At 38.9% G+C, this 23115-nt stretch overlaps 1 protein-coding gene and 1 pseudogene across 2 annotated transcripts; one reads left to right on the top strand and one right to left on the bottom strand.

The window, feature by feature from the left end:
* Positions 1–763: 763 nt before the first annotated feature.
* Positions 764–21517, bottom strand: Spty2d1 (SPT2 chromatin protein domain containing 1). Of its 2 annotated transcripts, XM_074042798.1 has the most exons (7): positions 21272–21517; positions 10781–10895; positions 8358–9707; positions 8175–8303; positions 6415–6589; positions 4920–4997; positions 764–4011 (listed from the first exon to the last, which is right to left on the bottom strand). In XM_074042798.1, the coding sequence occupies exons 1-7, from the start codon at positions 21329–21331 to the stop codon at positions 3918–3920; spliced, it is 2001 nt and encodes a 666-aa protein (XP_073898899.1). In that variant the 5' UTR covers positions 21332–21517; the 3' UTR covers positions 764–3917. The 2 variants fall into 2 exon arrangements, with proteins under 2 accessions (XP_073898899.1, XP_020035780.1); XM_020180191.2 differs by having other exon boundaries at positions 8175–9707; positions 21272–21516.
* The window catches only part of LOC109696899 (c-Myc-binding protein pseudogene), a 31091-nt pseudogene continuing 29305 nt past the window's right edge, over positions 21330–23115 (top strand).

Consider the following 23115-nt stretch of genomic DNA (forward strand, 5'->3'; position numbering starts at 1 on the left):
AGCCCTAGGATTTTTAATAAGCCTTCTAAAGGTGGTTTGAGGATTTCATTCTCATCGAGAGAGAGAGAGAGAGAGAGAGAGACAGAGAAAGAGAACAGGAGCTTGGAGGTGACTGTTACACTGTTCAAGAGAAATGCACCCTTTTCCATGTCTAATAAACTATTAGTAAGTGGCTCTCTGCCGTGAATGGAATACCCTTATGGGAAGAATTCAAAACCCATAAACACAATTGTTAGTAAACTCTGAATCTAGGATACTAACATCTCCTGTATTTACTTGTACAGACTCAACACATTCCAGTCAAATACCTACATTCTCTGGCTGCATGGCTGTGCCCATTTGCCTAAGGTATAACCCTACAGAGTTATCTTTTCAGCATCTGAAGTTCTTATTATTTGGGATCAGAACCTGCTCATTTTGACAAGAGGAACTATATACCCAGCTCTGCTTCTTCCCTCCAAGTTGAATAAACTCAAAAATTAAAGCCACGAAGCTAGATTCTATTGCTCTAATCCACCCTACAGTTCTCCTAATTTGGGTGTCTGAGAGCACAAGGGTACTCTAAGCTGGTACTGGGAGGAAAGATATCAGTGGTAAGGGCTAAACAGACATGACTAAATAAGGGATGTGCGGAAGAGTGTGTACAGCAGACAAACCCAACCTCTGAAGTCTGATGAGTCTACAGATATTTCTGGCAGGAAATACGTTCAAGTTGATGAGATAAAGAATAACTCAAAAGTTTTGACCAATAAATGCAAACCAGTAAGAATATCAATAAAATATTTTTAATGCCTACAATTTCTTGTATACATAAATTGCAAAACATTCACCTGTATATGCAAAAGTATATTCTCTTGCAGGTCAACAGCACCAGAAAACAAGCTAAGCTATGTAAAAGGTTTTCGTTAAACTTGATTTGTCCAGTATGTAAAAGACATGGTGGATTTACTAACTCAAAAGAAATCTATATTCCACTCTTATTCATACACTAAACACCTGAATATTTATTTCATCACATCCACTCACAAAATAAATAGTCTAATCAGCACACTGAAAATAAAACAACCAGTCTCTTTTCATATATTTATTCTCTTTCCAAAAATGTTTTGGTCTTCTGCTATATCTCAGAAATGTACTAATAGCTGCTTTTTTAAGTTACAAAATACAAAATAACAATTTATTTCTTGGAGAAAATCTTGGGGATTATTTAAAAATGAAATTTTGAGTTCCCATAGACTTTCTTTTTTTGTTAATAGTCTTTGAATTTCTCATGGCACACATGTAAGGCTGCCTCTGACATGTGGTACCCTGGCCTCCAAATGGACATACTTGCATTTATAGTTTAGAGAAAATACAAAGACAAGTTCTGAAAGTAGCCTTAAAAGAAAGTGCCCTTTGCTTTGATATAGCAACATCAGAAGCAAGTGGGACTGTGCAATCAGAGCCATGAGTTTTATGAAAACTACTTTCCTTACACATAATTTGTGTTAGAGAATGCCACACCCATGATCATGTAACATTACAATTGTGGAACAACATTACTACATTCGTGAATTAATATTACCCAATAAAAGGCACATCTTCAAATACTGAATTAAGAAAATCTTGAAAATCAAAACATTAAATATCAAGCACTTAATTTGTAAACCTTGATAAAATAACAGCCTATTCCAGTTTCTTCAAAGGCTTGTGAACATTTTAAAGAGTGGTCAGGAAGTAAAGAACAACAAAATGGAAGACAGGATTTGGAAACAAGGCCAACATTAATTCAAAAGACTGATAACTTTTTAAAAAAAAATAAGCCACAGAAGTATACTTTTATAATATTGATGCAAATTAGCATCTAGTATAGAAGACACATACTCAGAAGTGACAGACATTTCAACCTGACTCTTCCTACCATGTTCTAGAACTTGAATCTAGCACAATGGTTCCTTTCTGTACAAATAACTATACCATATCATTAAAAGTTAGTAAACTTTAAACCACCAGAAATCTTTTGGCTATGACAAGCACTTGATTGTAACTACAGATTTCAGAGTCTGAATATTGAAAAAATATTCAATAATTCTCAAAAAATATACCTTAAGAAAACCATTTGAAGGGAGGAAAAGCACATAAGTGATGACAAAGATAATAATGTTCCTAACCTATTTTATTAAATGGAATATCATACTACCCTTAAATCAATTTCACTGAAGGTATGTGAGATAGGTAAGAGGAAATCAGTAGGATTTTCTATTGCCAGTGTAGAAGATCTTTGTGAAGAGTTAGGGAGTCAATGCCTAGTGATTAAGATATCTTTCATGGTTTCAACTTTAAAATTAAATCCTTGCACTTGCAAACTCAATTCAAAATAAATTAATCTTAAAGACTGGGTCACATGGTCCCATTATGGAAGGCTAACAATGGTAATCTCTAATACCCAAGTTCTTGGATAAAAATATACAAAATATTTGGACCTGTTGAAGAGTAAGGATTCTTTATAGATCAACCCCTCCTACTTCCTACTTTTCCTCACTGTTTAATGGCTTAAGATAGCCAGAACACTTAGTAGAATTGCCCTACAAGGTTAGTTCTGACTGCCTCCAACCCTCCACATTTAGAATCAAGGACAAATGCTCTCTAGCATCATAACTCATTTTTTTTGCTGACTGTCCTTTGAGATTTGGCTTCTTTTAAGCTGTATCCTAGGTCAGCCTGACTAAAGCTGCCTGGACTTGAGACTTAAGTGATATAAAGTCAATAGGTCTGACTTAGGGAAGGATAAAAATGTAACTCCCATAGCCCAGTAAAACACCAGCATAGGAAACATCCTTTTCTATCTGGGGAAAAAAAAAAATCTCTTCACAGTGCATAGTTTGAAATAAAAGTGCAGTATGGGCAAAAAGAGAAGGTGGTACTCTTGATACACACAAATTTAGTTTTTGGTTTTTTGCCATTTGCTAGGAATTTAAGTTAGAAATGCAAAATAGTTAATATCAAGAGGTGCAGGGGTACCTTGGGATTCCAAAATATCTTTATGATGGGAAAGGAGAATAGGGAGGGGAGCATCACATGTCATGTTCTTATTTTTTAAACTATTATAGTTTCAAATCTAGTGTTTGAATAACTTTTTCTTCAATATAAAAATGAATTTTTAAAGAAACTCAATCAGCACAGTGACCTTATCTATTTTACACTAAAGTCAACGAAACAATAAATATGAAAGGAAAACTTGGAAAAAATATTCTTATACTGGCATAACTTGTATTTTAACTTTGAAATTTTTTTATTAATTGCTTAATTTAAATAAGAATGCTTAGCATCCAATCCACAAGTAATGCAGAATACAATATAATTTATTCTATTTTGTACTTCAAAGTCACAAGGATGATATCCATGTGATAATTATAAAGCCTACTCTACATTTTTGAGTTCTCAATTCAAACATAGGATAGGTCACTTTTATTGCTGGCAACATTCATGGAAGGGCCAGGTTCCTCATAACGACAGTAAGTTTGATTAGGAGCCAGGCAGTGCCCTACTCACACATCAACAGAATTGTAAGGAGTCAAAAGGCAGTTGGTTTTTAAAAAACCTTTTAAAGTAGCAAAGGAACAATAAAAAGATTGGATGACTGGTGAGTGGCCCCATATTAGAGTGCATAGCTCATCAGGATCAAGGCTGGTATCTGAACAGTTAACTTCTAAGACCACACAGCAGGCATTATATCATCTGCATTACGGATTTTACCCTGAAGTATCTGAAAATACTTTATGCTCAAATGACAGCCTGCAAATGACAGTATGAATTCCTTCTCCTTGAGTACCCAAATATAAATCTAAAATGATAAGGGGGGGCTTATTCAGTCTGAAGGCAGGAAAATCCTTGCAGCAGTGTTCCCAGAATTTCACAAAAATAAATCAAAGCAGCAGCTAACATCTCTTCAGTTTCTTGGCCTTTCGACGTTTCATTTCTTCTTCTTCACGTCTCATTTCCTCTAAGTCCTCTTGCATACCTAGTCTTAAACTGTTAAAAAAGAAATTAAGTAGTATTTGTTAGTATACATGAGATTACCACTTTAAAAAAAAGCAAAAAAGAAATTTCAACTGGAAGCCCGCATGAACTGTGATGATGTGGCTTCACCATTAAAAAGAAACTAACATGTGCTGGTGGAGTGGCTCAAGCAATAAGGGTGCCTGCCTAGCAAGCATGAGGCTGAGTCTAAACCCCAGTGCTGACACGTTCTCCCCCCATCCCCCCTCCCCCCCCCCAAAAAAAAGTGGGATTTTTTTCCCCCAATATACCAGGACCATAGAACCTGTAGAAGAAAGAGAGTTCACAATGAAAAACACCTAAAGATTTTTCATTAAATTAATATATAAATTTATCTCAAAAGCTTTTAAAAACAGGGCTGGGGATGTAGCTCAGTGGAAGAGCACTTGCACATTTGCACATTAGGCCCAGTGTTTTATTGAGAGAGAGAGAGAGAGAGAGAGAGAGAGAGAGAGAGAGAGAGAGAGAGAGAGAGAGAGAAATCTTTTAAAAGTAAAAAAAGAAACATTTATTCATTAATAATATCATATTCCTTCTCAACACTCAGTTTGACATTTTATCTAGTTACAGGATGGGAGGCCAAGGAGAAAGAGGCTCCTCTAACATTAGTATGTTTTACATGGGGGGAACTGTAAGTACCTTGTATATACATTATCTTGATCCTCACAATACCTCAGTGAATGGAACAGTATATTCTTATTTCACAAATGAGAAAACATTTAGAAAGGCTAAAGAATGTGTCAAAGGCCCTCACAGCTAATTGGCAGGATTTTAATCCACAATTCTGTGCACCAAAGCTCCTGTTACCAATGTTGCAAATGTAGCAAAAAGCAGAAAATGTTTGGACATCTTTGCATAAATCTATTCAGTTTTGTGCTTACCTCTTTGCTTCTTCTTTTTGCTGTTCTTTCCAACTACTCTCCATGTAACGTAAGGCATAATCACTTTCATCTTTGTATCTGGTAAGAGAAAATAAAAGTTGTAAAAAGAAAACAAAGAAAAATTCAATTTTCTAAAGGATCTATACCTTCTCACTTAAAAACATCAACATCTTGGACTGGTGAGGAGTGGCTCAAATGGTAGAGTGCTGCCTAGCAAGCGTGAGGCCCTGAGTTCAAACCCCAATACCACCAAAAAACCCCCAATATCTTTAAACTAAATCAAACACATTTTTAGGATTACTCCTCACTGCTTGGCAGCAAGTGAGGGGGGAAGATAATGAGCAGAGTGGGTTTCTGAAATAAAGACTTCTTTTTTTTCTTTTCGAGCACTGAGGTTTGAACTCAGGGCCTCGCACTTGCTAGGCAGGCTCTCTACCACTTGAGCCACTCTACCAGCCCTTTTTAGTAATTGGTTTTTTTGAGATGGGGGTCTCAGGAACTATTTACCCAGGGCTGATTCCTGATCTCTGCCTCCTGAGTAGCTATAATTATGGCTGTGAGCCACCAGTGCCCACTGACCCTTTCAAATGGCCTAATTTCTCATATCCTGGAGCTTCTAAGGAGGTAGTAATTACTCATGTATAGGGACTGCAATAGGTCTTGTTTGTTTTACATATATACTACCTCATCTAATCCTTTCAAAAGGTCATTTTTAAAATAATTTACTTGGGCTAAACGTGTGTAGGGTGCCTGCCTAGCAAGCATGAAGCCTTGAGTTCAAACACTAGTACCAGAAAAAAAATTCATTCAGGTTTATCTAGCTACTAAGTGGTGAAACTTTATTTCAAACTCTGATTCTTTCCTTTATATCACCATTTCTTTTTTTTTTATATCACCATTTCTTACACTTTAATGTACATATATATGAATCACCTGAGGACTTTATAAAACAGGTTTGGATTCAACAGGACTAAGGTGGGGACTGAAAGCCTGAATTTTAAACAAGCTCTTAGGTATACCAATGCTGCTGGTTCCAAACTGTAACCCAGAGACCACATTTGTATGTAGCAAAATCTTTTGCACAAAAGAAAAGCAGGTATCAGAACTGAATGGCTTTCTGACTTCAAAGCCAATCTATTTCTATTATATGAAGCTGCTTCACTCTCCTTAAATATATCTCTTATAAGGACAACAGTTTAAAAGGGGTATTTTTTTGGCCCTCCTGCAAATAACTACACAAACTATTCTGAACTAATTTAAAAATATTAAGTGTCAAAAGAGCAATCTGTTTAAAACAACTATCACCCAAAAGCTTCTAATTAAGCACTGTATTCAATGCCACTACTACTGTTTATTTCTCCTCCATATTGTGAATTATTCAAAATTAAAAATATATTAAGCCAGGCAAAGTGGAACATGCCTGTAACCCCCGAACACGAGAGGCCAAAGCAGGAAGACTGCCAGGTTTATTTAGCTAAATATTCTTTAGCCTTACTTTTTTCGGTCATAGCCAAAGATTTCCCGAATGTGTTTGGATATTTCTTCCTGAGGCTCCCCTTCATCTTCAATAAAATCATCCATTTCAGAGTCATATTCATCATCATCATCATCATCATCTTCATATTCTCTCTGCCTTTTGTAACCAGTAGGGAAGGGAAGTCTTTGAGGACCTATGAGCAGAAATAATTACTTGTAAGAACATTAGATCTTAACATGTTTCCAGCACAATTCTATGTTAATTGTGATTCTGAGAAATTATTAAGGCAGTATCCTTAAAAACTAGAAGAAGCAGGCTGGTTGTCAGGATGGCATCATTACTTTATCCCTGCTGTATATGGTATTCAGAAAAACAGAATGTCTAGGGCTTAGTAGAAATGTCTTGTTACATTTTCTAGTTTAGTAGTACCCATACTTCTGGGATTTAAGAGATCAGTAAAATTTCCAAAAATGAAAAGAAGCTACAACTGCCACAGGATCATTAACTTTAATTTTGCCAAGACATCCAAAGTAGCACACTTCTATTTTTGAGCATAATCATTTCATTTAAAAATTTTAAATTTAGTGTCCAGTTATTAGGGAAGCTGGGATAGGAGGATCACTTGAGCCCAGGAGTTCAAGGCCAAACTGGGCAACATAACAAGGAAAAAAAAAACTAAGTCCAAAGTACAAGAGTCCCAGAATTATAGAAAATTAATCAAACTGAGTAACTATGGAAAAACTCACTTCATTATTTTTGCCACTTTTCCAAAAGACTGATAAAATAGGCACTGGTCAGTGTACCAGTATCTAGGAACAACTACTTTCTAGTCTTTAGTTACAGACACTTCTCCTCTTTTCCTACAGTAGTTTTAACATGCATTTCCTGTCTTCCCTAGTTCAGAACTTCTCAACCTCAGCACTGCAACACTTACAACCAGAAATTCTGTGTTATAGGGCTGCCCTGTGCATTTTGTGTTAGTAGCATCCCTAGCCTCTATCCTAATGCCAGTAACATCTTCTGTCCACAGTTATGACAATCAAAAATGTTTCCAGACAATACCCAGGGTGGGGGAGGGGGGAACCACCCTTGGTTGATAATCAATGATGTAGTTAAATTAGTAAACTTAAAGCCAGGAATTCTATCATTGGTTTATTTTTATATTCTACACAGTGTCTAACCAGTGCTTAAACAACATGCTTTAATATACCTATTAGCTTGTAGTAAGCAAGCAGTTGTCACCAAAGATCCTGTACCTTGGGACAATACATTCCTAAAGCGCCAGTGGTTAGGATCTTGATACTATCCATTACATGGAACAAAAGCACAGGGACAGTCTAAAAAATCCCAGTATTTAACTGGTGCTTAACAAATTTTTGCTAAATGAACAAGGCACCGAAGGCTTAAGTTTACAATTACACGCTGATCGCTGAACACAGGTCTCTTTAGTCTTCATGATAAAGATTAATTTTTCCACCAAACCATATAAGGCATGTACAGTTACCTTATCTTACAAACCACAAAGCTAAGTTTATTACACTTGGAGACACTGCAGGGGGTTAACAAAGTGAACCCTAGGTAAGAGTCTCTTTTTCTAAAGACTTTTTCAAACCACAATCATTACAGGAATTCTCAGGCACAGGGCAGACAAAATAAGATTTTATCAATACTAAAGTATATTAATAGGAACAAGGAAGGGTCTCTGGCTATGAAAAACAAAGTACTCTTCAATTTCCTAGTGAAAAGTATATACTCTTTAGGATGAGGGTCAATTTTACCTTGGGCAGATCTGTAGCCAGATAGAGGAGGCCTCATTCCATTCATCTGTCCATTGTTGGACCGACTAATAATATTCTTAGAAGAAATTGTCTCTGAGACAACAGTACACTTGGGCTTTGTGGGGGGACCTGGGCTACTAACTGTTCGCCCAGGTCCTAAACTGCTAACTGGTCTTCCAGGACCTGAAATACTGACAGTTCGTCCAGCTGGAACTGAGCCACTTACAGATCGCCCGGGGCCATTGACTGACCGCCCAGGGGGGCCTAAACCACTCACTGGTCGTCGAAGGTCATGTGGACTGCTTACAAGCCTCCCTGGGCCTCCAGAGCTGCCCACAGGTCTTCCAGAGCTACCTGAGCCACTGACAGGTTGTCCAGGGCCATTTGAGCCGCTTGCAGGTCGTCCAGGGCCACTTGTACCATAGACTGTCCTCCCAGAGGGATGTGTGTCACTGGCTAGTTTCTTGGTCCCACTGACCGACCGCTCAGGTCCTGAGCTGGAGCTGCCATTCTGGCGCCTGGGCAGAGGGCCAGAACTATGTGTGGGCCGAGTAGTTCCCATGCTGGGCCGCCCAGGGGCTGAGCTTGAGTTACTGCCTGGCTGCCTGATACCTGGACTCTTAGTCTTATTGTGTGGGGTAACCATCAACCCAGGCTTGGAATGGCTAGGGTGGGAAAGAGATTTTTTGGCTTTGTGCTCAGTAACAGATTTCTGAGTCCCACTAACAGAAGTCTTTGGGACACTTAGTGAATAGGTGCTAGAGTGGGGCTTTCTAGCCCCATTGAAAACAGGTCTGTCATGACCCTCACGAACTGAGGGTTGGAAGCTATTGCTAGATCCTGCCTTGGTCCTCTCTCCTGGCATGAATTTGGATGAAGACAAAGCTGAGTGTTTCTCATTGCCTGGGCTGGGTTTGGATTTCTTCTCAGCATGAGGAAAGGGTACTCCCTTTGAAGGATGCCTGTCCCCAGAACCTTTGCTAAGTTTTGTGCCCACACTTTCTTTCTGAGAGGGTACCTTTTTGGACACAGTTGGAGGTAGTTTTGCATCTGTCTCAGGTTTCTTTTTCCTATGCTTTCGTTCAAGGAATTCACGCTCCCTAAGTTCTTCTGCAGTCATAGGCCGCTCTTCCGATTTCTTCACTACCTTGATCTCCACTGGCTCAAACTGCTTTTTCTCAGCCAGCCTCAGTAAATCGGTGAAGTTCATGGGTGGTGGGGCACTTTTAAGGGGGACCTTTGGTTTGCTTTCAGCTTTGGGAGGTTCTTGCTCTTCTTCATACTCCTGCTCTGACTCTGCTTGATTGTATTCAAAAAATTCATTCTCTTCTTCCACCTCATAGTCTCGGTCTGTTCCCTGGCTAGTATGGCTTTCTACTGCCTGCCTCTTCTTGGACTTTTCCTCTATAGGAATCCCATTGTAACCATGGAAATTATCTTTAGTCCTCTTGGCCATAGCTCTCGCTTTCTTGTCATGTTTGAGTTCAATTCGCTTCTTCACTAGTTCTTCCTTCCTCCTTTTTTCTTCTAAAGCTAAAAGGAACAAAACGAGAATATTATTTCAAGGTATCAAGACAGCAGTATGCTCTTCTGAAATCAGTTGGTGCCAAAGCACAATGTTCAAGTTACAGTTTGAAGATATCTAAGAATCAAATTAGGAAGTCATTTGAACAAATACCAACTGAGTCATCTTTACATAATGAATGGGTCATATATGAGTTTTTCTCAATGATTAAGCAAGTGGAAGGCTTGGTTTTCAGTTTTAAATACAGAAAATGGTTCATACCAAATAAATACACTAAGTTAAGGGAACATTAGTACCCACTTAGAAGTTGTTAATAATTATAAATCAATAAATACTTAAACTTATTGAACTGTAATTTGCATGAAATTAAAACTTCTTAAGCTTTTTGGTTAAAAAAAATTCCTGTTCTACATTTTCAGATGGAACTCTTATTATTAAGATATATATAACATGTAGAAATAGTTTCAAAATCAGTGTTAAAGAATGGATCTCTTAGTGGCCAATTAAAATGGTCACTAACTCTAATAAGGCAGGCTTTTGCTACTGTTTTTTTGGTGGGACTGCGGTTTGAACTCAGGGCTTTGCACTTGCAAAGCAGATGCTCTACTGCTTGAGCCACACCTCCAGTTTATTTTGCTCTGGTTATTTTGGAGATTGGGATCTTGCAACTATTTAGCCAGGATGGCCTTGAACTTTGGTCTTCCTGATCTCAGCCTCCAAGCTAGGATTACAGCTCTGAGCCACCAGTGCCCATCTTTTTGTTGTTTTTAAGGACAGGGTCTCACTATGTTACCTGGCTGGTCTCAAGGTCCTGAGCTCAAGGAATCCTCCTGCCTCAGTCTCCTCACTAGTTGGGACTATAGGCATATGCCACTATGCTGGGCTCCAAAAGCTTTTAATTTAAGGCAGATTAAAACAAATGACCAATATATGAACATATATAAAGCCATAAAGTTAACCCAGAAGCACATATATGCACTATCCCAAATCTACTGGCTTGTTATATTACCCACTGGTTCAGTACAAACTAGATGCAAAGGTGCAAGACTTTAAAATTGAGAATAAGGCTATAGACACATACCTTTTCGTCTAACCTCCTCTTCTTTCCTTCTAAGAAAAGCTTGTACAGCTGCTGATTGGACACCTTTAACTTTTGGGTCTTTCTTGGGAGGCCCCACTGCCAAACTATACCTTTTCTAAAAACAGAAACAGAGTAAAAGCTATAAGCAATCCAACTTTACAAATATATTGGGCTAGAGGCTAGCAAAGGAGTGGGAGTGGGTAGTGTAACTCAATGATACAGTGCTTGCCTGGCATGCACCAGACCAGGTTAAATCCCCAGCAAACACACACACACTCACACCCACACACACCGCCCCCCCCACGAGCTTTCCTCAGAACTAAGCACTTCAAAATCCAACTTTTCAGATAGACATAAAAAACTAGTCCTCACAATTGTGTTTTCTTCTGACTACACTACACTAGATGATTTTGTGGTAGGGACTCAGAGCTGCACAGGTTATTTTACATAGATCACAGAAAGACTGAAATTTTAATTTTATCATAGGCAAAGGCTAGGAGCAAATCATAGCTAAAAAGCATTTTAAAGAAATCTTGTTTGGGGGAGGTAAGTAGGGTGCTGGTGGCTCATGCCTATAATCTTAACTATTTGGGAGGATGAGACTGGAAATCTCGGTTCAAGGGCAGCCCAGGCAAACAGTTCACAAAACCTATTTCCACAATAACCAGAGCAAAATGGACTGGAGGTGTGGCTTGAATAGTAGAGCGCCTGCTTAGCAAATGCAAAGCCCTGAGTTCAAACCCCAGTCCCACCAAAAAAAAAAGAAATCAGGGGCACTGCAAACATGGTCAGTGGTAGAACACTTGCCTAAAATGTGTGAGATCCTGGGTTCAATCCCTTGCATTGCAAAAAAGAAAACAAAAGGAAAGGAGAAAGGAGAGAGGAAAGGAGAGAAAGAAATCTAAACAGAGTGAGGGGCCCAATTCTCTGAAATCTTTAAATGTAGCTCATTCATTAAATATGGAAAAATATTTCCATTTCATACCTATTGTTAGAGAAATATGATAAACACAGACCTAATACCTCAAACCAGGGATAAGTCATCTCTAGGACCATTTCGCATTAAGTTTACAGGCTAGGAAATAAGTTTGTTGTACTTTACCACTAAGCTCCCAGCACTGAAAATAAGATTTTAAAACATCCTCACTCCTTTGTCTTGTTAGGCAGATGCCATTCTTATCTATTGCACCTGGTACTGTGCTAGTAGAAAAAGAAATAATCTCTGAGAACAAAGTGAGCAATTTATAAACCAAAAATGTATTCCCACAAGTGTATGAAATTCTTGGAGGAAAGCCAAAGGATCTGTGCTCACTGTAAGGCTGCCAAAAACAAAGTATCTTGAAACAGGCTGAAGTTCCAACTAAATTAGTCTACCAAGAAAGCAGCTGGCCAAGGAGGCAGGCCCTAATCCAACCTGAAAATCCTGCATGATAGCAATACTGAGAACTGACACATCCCTGATGGAGAAACCCCAAGACAGTATTCAATTTTTTTTTTTTCACCCAGTCAACCTGGCTAGGACACAATGTGATCTCTTAATTAATCCACATCTTTGTAAATTTAACTGTAGACTTTTTTCCATAGAGGACAGAGGATCAATATTTAAGGGAAAAAGGGAGAAGAAAAGGAAAATTGAGAGTTCGAAATAATATTGCTAACCTAACTAGATATATAAAGTTGTCCTAGTTTACAAAAAGAGAAATTCAAGCCTAAGCCTTACCCACAATACAAGCATTTCACTGAGGAAATGCTGTATGTCACCTAAAATCATGGTACAGCCAGGCCTACACCTACCTACATGTACAATTCCTGATTCAAGTTAAGACATACAAAGACCCATATATACAGGCTCCCAGATTAATTCCACTTTATCCCATCAGGAAGTTTTAGAAGAACAATGTTGGATTTTTGTTGCCAAGACTTAAGATTTCCTTTCCCTGCCCAACTACATATATATAGCTCATAGGGTTGGGGATATAGCTCAGGGGTAGAGCACTTGCCTAGATAAAGAACCCCTGGGTTTCATCTTCAACACACACACACACACACACACACACACAAACCTGTCATAAATTCACCTGTCAAATCAAAGCTTTAAACATAAGCATTGTCATTACTCATTTAACAGGACTAGTTTGCTGTCTAGGTTACATAGCACTGTGTACCACCTAACATAATTCTGAGGTAGTTATTTTTTGGCCTAACCTGGGACTCCAAGGGATAAAAACTGGAATGACTACCAGAAAAGTTGCTTTTGAATAATTATTGGTACTCAAAAGGAAAAGTGTCAATGAGACATAGTTTATTAATACAGTGTTTAGTAACCTTCATGATTATTTATTTATTTTATTTTATTTATTTTGTGGTACTAGGGCTTGAAGTCGGGGCCTACCCCTGGAGCCACTCTACCAGTCCTTTTTTTTGTGATGGTTTTTTTTTGAGATAGGGTTTCGTGAACTATTTGCCCAGGCTGGCTTCCAACCTCAATCCCCCTGATCTCTGCTTCCTAAGTAGCTAGGATGACAGGTGAGAGCCACCAGTGCCAGCCATGACCTACTGTTATATTGCTGAGGTAGAGCTCAGTGTCTCAATAAAATGCCTGGCTTGAAAAGCCATAGTTTTCCATTTCACATCAAAATATGTTACTAATATGACAGAATATATCTGTATATCACCTAAAACCATGGTATGGCCAGGCCTATATGTACTGCCCTTTAAGAAACACTGACTTAGGGAACAAAAATACAGGAAAGGCAGAAAAACAAGGAAAGGGGTATTTACTGAAAAGAATTATAAAGACCACTTTTTCTGGCTTTTTCCCCCCCCCCAAAATATCAATTCTTATCAATTCACATGCACATTTCAAATTCTGCTTTAAAAAAAAAACACTAATTTTTAACTTTATTTTTTGCAGTACTGGGCTTGAATTGAGGGCCTTATTCTTGATAGGCAAGTGCTCTACCACTCAAGCCACGCCTTCAAGACTTTAAATACCACTAAATCTTAAGGATATTTAAACTGGCCTCACATTTCATCCAACAACTGTTAACAGTACTTTTTCCCTTTCCCCTATAGTGCAGAAAGAATTTAACAACTCTATAAAATATCTACTTTATGAATCTGCTAGGAAACAACTTAAAAAACAAGCTATAGGGTCAGGACAATAAATACTGCTGTGATGAGGTTTGACCTTGCTTATACAAACTGACTCATACTTGATAGTTCATTTCCTCTGACACTTGAAAACGCACTCAAAGCATAGTTACCTAGAAATATTAAAACATTTTCTCAAAGTTTAGGTCACAACCTAGAAATATGGAGTGAAGAGATCACCATACTTGTTTTGCAGTACTGGGGAAAGAATGACTTACACTTTAAAGCACTCTACCTTTTAAGCCCTTTTAAAAACATCTTTGAGATGCAATTCACATGTCATAAATGATTTTTAGTATATTCACAGAGTTGTACAAACATCATACTGACTTCAGGACATTTTCATCATCTCAAAAAGAAATCCCCTTTTTTTTTGAGTGAGGTCCCTGGCAACAACTAATGTTCTGTCTCTCTGTATTTGCCTGTTCTAGACTTTCATACTAATGAAAGCATACAATACAAGTTTGTATGTTACCTTGGCTAAACTATAACCCCCAGTTATTTAACCAGACACTAATCTAGATGTTGCTATGAAGGTGTTTTATAGATGTGATTAACATCTATAATCAATTGACTTTATAGAGCAGATTACCCCATAATGTGAATGGGTCATAGCCAATCACAGCAGGTCTTTAAGGTTTATCAGAGAAGGAATTCTAAAGACTCTATCAACTGCTGTCTCATTTTCTAACCTGCCCTACAAACTTAACAGGACCAATAATTAACTCTCTAAAATAAATTCTATTGGTTTTATTTCTGTGGAGAACACTGATATAGTAGCCTTTTGTATTTTGCTTAGATTTAGAATAATGTTTTCAAGGTTCATGTTGTAACATGAATGAATATCTCATTCCTTTAATGACTGAATGACTTCATTGTACAGATATACAACATATTTATTCATCAGTTGGACATCTACATTGTCTCTGCCTTTTGGCTATTATGAATAGTGCTGCTATAAACATTTTTGTACAAGTCCTATGTGGATGTATATTTAAATTGCTCTAGGGTATGTGACACAGAAATTAACACTAAGCTGGCTAGACCTTTCAAAGAGGGGGTTGCAACACAACCCTTGCATTAAAAGATTTGTTATAATGGAAGATTTTGTAAGACAGCACTCCAACCTCAGGGGGAATGATATTTAAAAAAAAAAAAAAAAGGTCTCAGGCTGAGAGTATATTACATTCTATTTAATGATGGCACAAGAGGGCTAGAGGTATAGCTCAAGAGGTAAAGTACTTGCCTAACAAGTGCAAGGCCCTAGGTTCAAACCCTAGTACCATCATCAAAGATGATGATGATTATGATGATGATGAAGACGATGGCACAGGAGAACTATCTGGCATTTCTCCTATGTCAGATGGTCGGTCATATGTAGCTCTAGCAGCAGCACATCAAGATGCACCCATTAATTCTGATTCTGATTCAAGGCACCAGGCTGCTTCATTGTTTGAGATTCATGAAAAGCAGCTAGACAAGAGTTTCTTTTATCCTAAGCATATCCATTCTATTACACTACAAGCCAACTCTGTCATTCTGTTGGACCCCAATGAATGATTCACAATAGTGGTGCTTATGTCATTTAAATGCAGAACCAGAGGTTGCCAACACCTGTAATTCTGTAGCCAATAGACCTAGAAAATATGAAGCCACTTTAAAATATGTGTCCCTTGCACTGAAACTACACTGTCAAGGTCAGATTAAGAGATCAAATTAAGAAAATAAGGAGCTTTTGACCTGAAATTACATATTTAGCCAACTATGACAGAATCAATAGTTAATCCCTCTTTGAAAGCTGTTCTTTACTCAGGAGGTAACATTCTGTTACCATTGTGGAAAATATAAATTTCCTGATGAGCTTATATAAGTTAAAATTATTGTTGGTTAGAATTAGAAATAGTCAAAGAAAATATCCTTAAGTTTAATAAACACATAATTTTTCTTCTTGGTGGTACTGGGATTTGAACTCAGGGCCTCATGCTTGCTAGGCAGGCAGTCTACCACTAGAGTCACAGCTCCAGCCCCAACACCACACAATTTTAAACATCTTCTCAAGACATCAGTTAGGGAATGAGGGAATAAATGTAGGAAAACTGTTTACATTAGGCTAACTTAGCTGGGAGACTGAGAGTAAAAATAAAACACCCCAAAAGTGCTACTGATGATTGCCATGGGGTTAAATGTAAATTTACTTTTACTGGATTTATAAAACATATCTGATTAGGGCTGGGGATATATCTCAGTGATAGAGTGCTTAACTAGCATGCTCGAGGTCCTGGATTCCATGCCCAGCACCATACACACACAAATCTTATCATAAAATGTAGTAACATTAGGACCAGAGATATGGCTCAAACAGTAAAGTGCTTGCTTTGCAACACGAAGACCTGAGTTCAAAGCCCAGTCCCACCAAAAAAAAAAAAAAAAAAAAAAAGAGAGAGAGAAATGGCCTAAAAAGACAAGACAACTGGATATTTACTGGCACTCATTTATACAGTTTATAGCTGAGCCCCCATCAGAATTCAGGTCTCCTGACTCAGGTTCAAAAGTGTTCTCACTAATTAGAACCCCAGTACCACAAAAAAAAAGTATTCTCACTATAACATATCTCTCTATCCATCAGTTAGTTTCTTTTTTTTTGTGGTACTGGGGCTTGAACTCAAGGGCTCATGCTTGTTAGGCAGGTACCCTCACACTTGCCAGCCCTTCTTTGTGTTGGGTATTTTTGAGGTGGGTCTCACAAACTATTTGCCCAAGCTGGCTTCAAACCTAGATCCTAGATCCTCTTGATCTCTGCCCCCTGAGTAGCTAGGATTACAGGCTAGTGAGCCACCAGCACCCAACTATCCACGAGTTTCTGAATGCTGTTTGGTGTTTCCATTTCTCTCCCATTGGACTTCACTATATACTGAGAATGGTACGCCAACAGTGTTATTACCTAAAGCTATATTACACAGGAATTGGAGGCAAAGAGTTGAATGAGTTCAGCTATATAAGTGACAATCCTTCTCACCACCCCATCTTTAATGTACTTTCCTCACTCCGTCCAAGTCATTATGAAGAACAAGAACTCTGAAGTTAGTCTACCTGGATTAGATTCTCTACTCTGCAAATAACTTAGCCCTATCACTTATTGGCTGTGACCTTGGGCAATTTCTTTACCTCTTTGTGCCTCAGTTTCCTCATATGTAAATCTGTAAAATAACCTCCTGGGTATGCTTATTGTGATTTAATTAATTAACAATACAGTATTTAGGACAGTACCTGGTACAGAGTAACAGTAAATGTTATTGCTATTATCCTTAATCAGAGAGATTTTTTTAAGTAACAACGCAGAAGAGAAATAACAGAATCTTTGTGGGGATAAGGTGGTCAGTATTTTCTAAAAGATCCTCTTTCTAAACACTGGTTGGGAAGCACCACTCTAGGATAGAGATGCAAAGCTTCTTCAGGCATTGGACAAATCATCTAAGTGGAGAGCCATCCACTTTATAGATCAAATATTACCCAGAGGAAAATGTTTTGTGCAGAAACTTCTGTCTGTCCACACTATTCTTCAAAAGGAAGCACTACCATCAAAATCACAGGTTTCTTTTGACTATATAGAACCACTTAGCCCTTAAAGACATTGGAATTTGCCACCACAGGACTCCATTTTCAGTAACCATGGCTCTTATCCCCAAGGGACTACAGACCTCAAATCCTTATAAATCCGGTACCAAAGGGCTGCTCAGAATCTTGTCTGGGAAGATTTTCATAGTCTGTGAGAAGGACCATGTAACTTGACTCATGTAGTATAGGCCATAAATTATGGCTATATGAAAGTTATAAGAATCCATATCCTCACCTGCCTAGTAAGCACCAAGCCCTGAGTTCAAGCCCCACTACACCACCAAAACAAAACAAAAAACCACAAAAAGAATCCATATTCTAAGCTTTTATTCTATCAAAATAAGACAACTACTTTGTTTTTGGTATTGAAGCCCAGGGAGAAAAATCAAATGCAAGGTTACCAAAAATATCTTCTCTCCTTCAAATAAAACAAAGCCAGTGATAATGACTAGTTACATCACCTTGATCAGCTGTTATTCTGTATTCAGTTTTCCACTGGGAAATAAGAGTGTGCCTAATATTTCTAGGTATGATGCAATCCTACCTTTGTTTTAACTAAAACATTATGAAGACAACTGTTTTATTTAAAAAGGAAAAGAACAATCAGAAAAATGTTACTACAAGTTCAGCATCCCTAATGTGAAAATCTAGAACGCTTCAAAATCCCAAACTTTTGGACATGAAACCACAAGTGAAAAACTTCACATGTGACTTCATATGATGGGTTAAAATCAAGACACAAACATACTAAAAATATTTTATAAAATTATCTTCAGACTGTGAATAGGTACATAGGAAACAACATAAATGAATGTCGTGTTTAGAAATGGCTCTCATCCCCATATCTCATTATGTTTATGCACATATTGCAAAATTTGAAAAAAAAACCCTGAAATCCAAACTGGTACTGATCACAAGCATTTTAAATAAGAGATATTCAACATGTAGCTCTCAAGCCAAATACAAGAGATACCTCTAAACGTAAAGTTCTACAAAAGAGGCCAAAGTGTCTGCACAGGTGTTTCAGTATTAGGATTTTAATCTAGTCATCATCACTAGTTATTACATTTGCTTTCTGTAGTAAGAACTCTGAAATGTAAAATCTGTCAGCTATGAAGTTGAGGAGAAAAGATGGCTAAAAGACGAAAAAGAACCAATCACTACAAAAGATGTAGCTTTGCTGTCAATTACTGAAAAGCCTCTGTGGCTCAAGCAGGTTGTATGGATAGTGCAGAGGGAGAGAAAAAAGAGAGTATTCTTGAAATGCTTTGAATGGTAGTTTTAAGGATACTCATTTTGTGATTACGTTACACTGTACAATACGTTAGTTATATTTTTAAAAAGAAAATAGGGGGGTTAGTGGAGTGGCTCAAGCTTTAAGAGTACCTGCCTGGCAAGCTTGAGGCTCTGAGTTCAAACCGCAGTACTACCACAAAAAAAAAAAAAAAAAAAAGAGAGCGAGACCTCAACCATATTAATTATGCTTTATTTCCTTTGGAAATATGAGGGGCTGGGATTAGAGATCTGTGATAGAGTACTTGCCTAGCATGTGAGCGGCTCCGGGCTCACTCCCCAGCACTTCAATGAATAAATAAATAGCACATGTGAAATGAATATGGCTTTTGTTAATGTATACTAAATATGAGGTATGGCCGCATAGGTATGTGTTAATATTCTTGTAAATACAGTAAATGAGTCAAGTAATAGCAAGATCATGGATTAAATTTAATTGTTATTTAACTTGTTTTATACTACAATAGTTTCTTTTGTGACTTTCATTCCATGTAAAAAGAAAAGGATTTTTTTGGGGGGGTGGGGGTAGAGTAGCACTGGGGTTTGAACTCAGGGCCTCACACTTCCTAGGCAGATGCTCTTATGGCTTGAGCCACTCCTCGGCCCTTTCTTGTGTGTGTGTGGTTTTTTTTTCCCTTCGAGATAGGGTCTCTGTCCCGCTGGCTTCTCCTGATCTCTGCCTCCTCAGTAGCTAGAATTACAGACATGAGCCACCAGTGCCTGGCTAAGAAAAGGATCTTAATCCTTCAAACTAAATGAAAGTTCTAGGTTTACTAACATTCAGAGGATGGGATTCATAAAATATATAGCTGTCAAATTACTTCACTAATTTTCCTTTTCACTTCTTGTTATTGCAATATCCAGTAGATAGGTAACATACATATCCTGAAATATACATGTTTTGAAAATTTCCACTCTTTTCTCTTGGCAACTACTAGCTTTTAAAATAAGAAATGACTAGCTTGGTTCTGATTCTTCCAAAGAACATTCCTGGACCTCGAAGCTAGTATTATCTATCTTTGACTTCTACTGAAATTCAGAGCAAATTATGCAAAGATGAATGGTTATTAGACTCAATAATAACGTGTCTGGAAAATTTACACATGTATAAAGCAATTCTGTTCAAGGTTTCAAAGTTGTGAGTCCATAGCAGAACTTAAGACTCGAGGCTTAGGGGAACGATTATTAGGAGTACTTAGGAGAGGAGATGGCTGTATATCCGTTTATATATAAAATAAACTATCTAAAAGTAATCCCAATTTTATATATAAAATAAATTGATATAGACTAGTTTTACTCGTTTATTTTATTAACGTCAGATAAATGCATCCAAAAAGGGCAAACAACTGGCCAGATCCGACAAGAAAAGTGGCGGGAGAGAAAAACATATTGCAATATACAAAAATCTAGGAAATACAGAGTACATATGAGAGTTCAATAAATTCCAGTTGAAATAATTTTGAGAGATGTTTTGAGTTCAACACCTCACTGCTCAAAACCACAGGTATCACAATGCAACTTATCGATTTACAGCTGCGCTGCGGGTACCATCTGAGGATCCAGATATGACTAGTTTATGCAAAACAGCTACAATTCCACAAAGCACACACACTCTGCCACTTTAACAGTTAGCTTTTGAGCCCTATGCAGCTGTAGGAATTAGCAATGAGTTGGCAAACATCTACTGAGCAAATGGGACCTAGATTTCAAACAAAGACTGAAATCTGGAAGGCCACAAGCAAACGGAAACTGGTATTAGCTCACAAAGTCCTCTCCCGCCCCGCACTGGGGAGTGACCCCAGGGCCCCATGCTTGCTAGCAAACACTGAGCTAACCCCGGGCTAACCATCTCACCCTTCGGGTGACTAGAATTGATTCGTTCTCTTCCCAACACAAATGGTGAACATCTCGGCTTAGGTGATCACGTCGTGGGTTTAGTAGGTGGGGCCGCGAATGACAGAACTTGTACAAGAATCACTAAACATTTGACTCGAAGACTGGCGACACAACAGCCAAAAGGCCCAAAAGGCTATCAGGCAAATTTCCTAAACCCCATGATCTTCCCTACATGCATTCTTCCTCCTCAATCTTTGGCTGAAGTTTACGCCGAAGCCACACACCGGTAGCGCTAGATTTCACTAGGGGCCAGGCTCAGATCTCTCGCCGGCTTTTCCCCAACATCCGAACCTCAAACTCAGTGTTGCTGGGGTAAGTAGGCTGGCGAAACCCCTCACAAGAAGGCACCCATCTCGCGTCCCAAGCCCCTCTTTACTCCAAATTCCTACAAATATAAACGCAAGAAAAAGAAAGAAGACGTTCAGGTCTTTCCTCTCCCGGAGCCGACAGGCAGTTGCCTGGAAGTTCCACGAGCCACACATTCCGAACTTGAAGACCGGGCTCTCCTACACTGGCGCCCCGGCTGCTACTTACCGGTACATTGTTGACACCTTGTCCTTTGGAAGCTATCAGGAGAATTTCCCTGAAGTCCATGTTTGGCGGAGGAGGAGAGCCCGAACCAGGCACTCCGAAAGGAGCGAAAGCGTGCCTTCCGCAGGCGCCCAGCTACACTAAGTCAACTACCTTGGCTACCCCTCCCCCACCGTTGCACAAATCGACAACTTCCGGCGCCTTCCAATGCCGTCTGCCAACCCCCCACTTCCCTTTGGCGATTTATATCCTCTCAGAGTTGCCACCGCGCTCCCAAGTCTTGCGTACTTCCGCTTTCAGGCCGGAGACACGTAAAACGTGATACGTGGCTGTTGGCGTCGACTCAAAGGGGCGGGACTAATTCCTTGCCAGCCAATGAAACCCGGTCTGGTAGACTGTGTGGGTGGGGCTAAGGGAAATAGTGCATCTTTCGCAGGTGGGGCCTGCAGCGGGCTAATCTCCGCGTTCCTTGTGACTTCTAGGAGGGGAAGCGAGGGGGTGGGGGAGTTACCTGCCAGACCTGGGTTTTCTGAGTGTGTCATCCAAAACCGCGGCTTCCCAACCGCAGAGTCGGGGAGTTTGGTTACCTGTTTCTAGGCTCTCACGGAGCTGCGCAGGCGCACAAGGCATTGACTGGTCCTCTTGGACGCAGATTGCTGGTCACCTGCTGGTACATGAGATGGGCTCACGTCCTAAACAGAAGCAGGCACTCTAGAGGAAGGCACTTACTGCTTTGCCTGGTTTAGATTATAAGTTCCATGTTGGGCACCCAAACTGTGTTTTTGTTCAGAGAATGAATAAAAGGAGTCCTCCCATACAAAACCGGTCTGGACATACTTTTCTACAGTGATGAACATATATACCCGTATTCATATTCATTGAAAGCCTAGTCCTGGCTTCCATTTGAGAGTTATCTGGAGTTTGTAAAGTCATTCCGACTCAGTAAAACACATAAATCATTAGGCAAACCTGAGTCTCTGGGTGGGAACAGGCCAGGAATTGACTGCACGTGAGCTCTAGGAATCTTTTTGGTGTGATGGATATGCCCCTATATTGGATTGTGAGAGTTAATGCCCTATATTTACCAAAAAATCATTGTAAAGGTAAAAGGGGTGAATTTTATAGGATGTGCATTATATGAGGAATACAACTACTAAAAATATGCATCAAATCTTCTGGACCTTATTGTTACAATGCTGAATTGGAATTTCTCTGCTTCAGGCTGGCTAATAGACCAAAATAAACCTTTGGCCTGGAGCAGAATTGAAATTCTGAACTTTCCTATTGCCTCTGGAGAACCCAGCATAGCACACAACACCCTTGTGCTACATTACCCATTCAAATACATATCCACCTGTTTTAAATAGTTCACACCTGCTGCAGTCCATCCCTATACACATTTTGCCTTTAAGATTTGTGAATGAGCTATATGAGGTGGCTCAGTCCTGTAATCCTAGGAAGATCGAGGTTCAAGGCCAGTCCAGGCAAATAATTCACAAGACCCCGTATCCAAAATAACCAGAGCAAAATAGACTGGAGGTGTGGCTCAAGCAGTAGAGCTCCTGCTTTGCAAGTGCAAAAGCCTGAGTTCAAACTCTAGTCCCATTAAAAAAATTTTTCTGGTGGGTGGTAAGGGAGGGGGTGGGGGCAGGGGGAGAAATGACCCAAGCCTTGTATGCACATATGAATAATAATAATAAAAATAAATAAATAAAAAATTTTCTGTGAATGTCAGGGAGGTTTAGCCAGGGTATAATATATTGAAAAATAGGTTAAATCGCAGATTCCTTGACTGTAAAAAAGTGAAACTAAGATCTCTACACTTCCCTTGGAGGGTTCTCTGTTCA

Source organism: Castor canadensis, chromosome 1 (genome assembly GCF_047511655.1).
Source record: "Castor canadensis chromosome 1, mCasCan1.hap1v2, whole genome shotgun sequence".
Lineage (NCBI taxonomy): Eukaryota > Metazoa > Chordata > Mammalia > Rodentia > Castoridae > Castor > Castor canadensis.

Bases quoted from the DNA above. Each gene is read 5' to 3' on its own strand.
- Spty2d1 (XM_020180191.2), bottom strand. From the start codon at position 21,331: ATGGACTTCAGGGAAATTCTCCTGATAGCTTCCAAAGGACAAGGTGTC. The intron at 6,590-8,174 runs GTAAAATTGACC...TTCTGCTCATAG, and splicing joins TGGCTACAGATCTGCCCAAG to GTCCTCAAAGACTTCCCTTC. The intron at 4,998-6,414 runs GTAAGGCTAAAG...TTCTCTTACCAG, and splicing joins TTTGGCTATGACCGAAAAAA to ATACAAAGATGAAAGTGATT.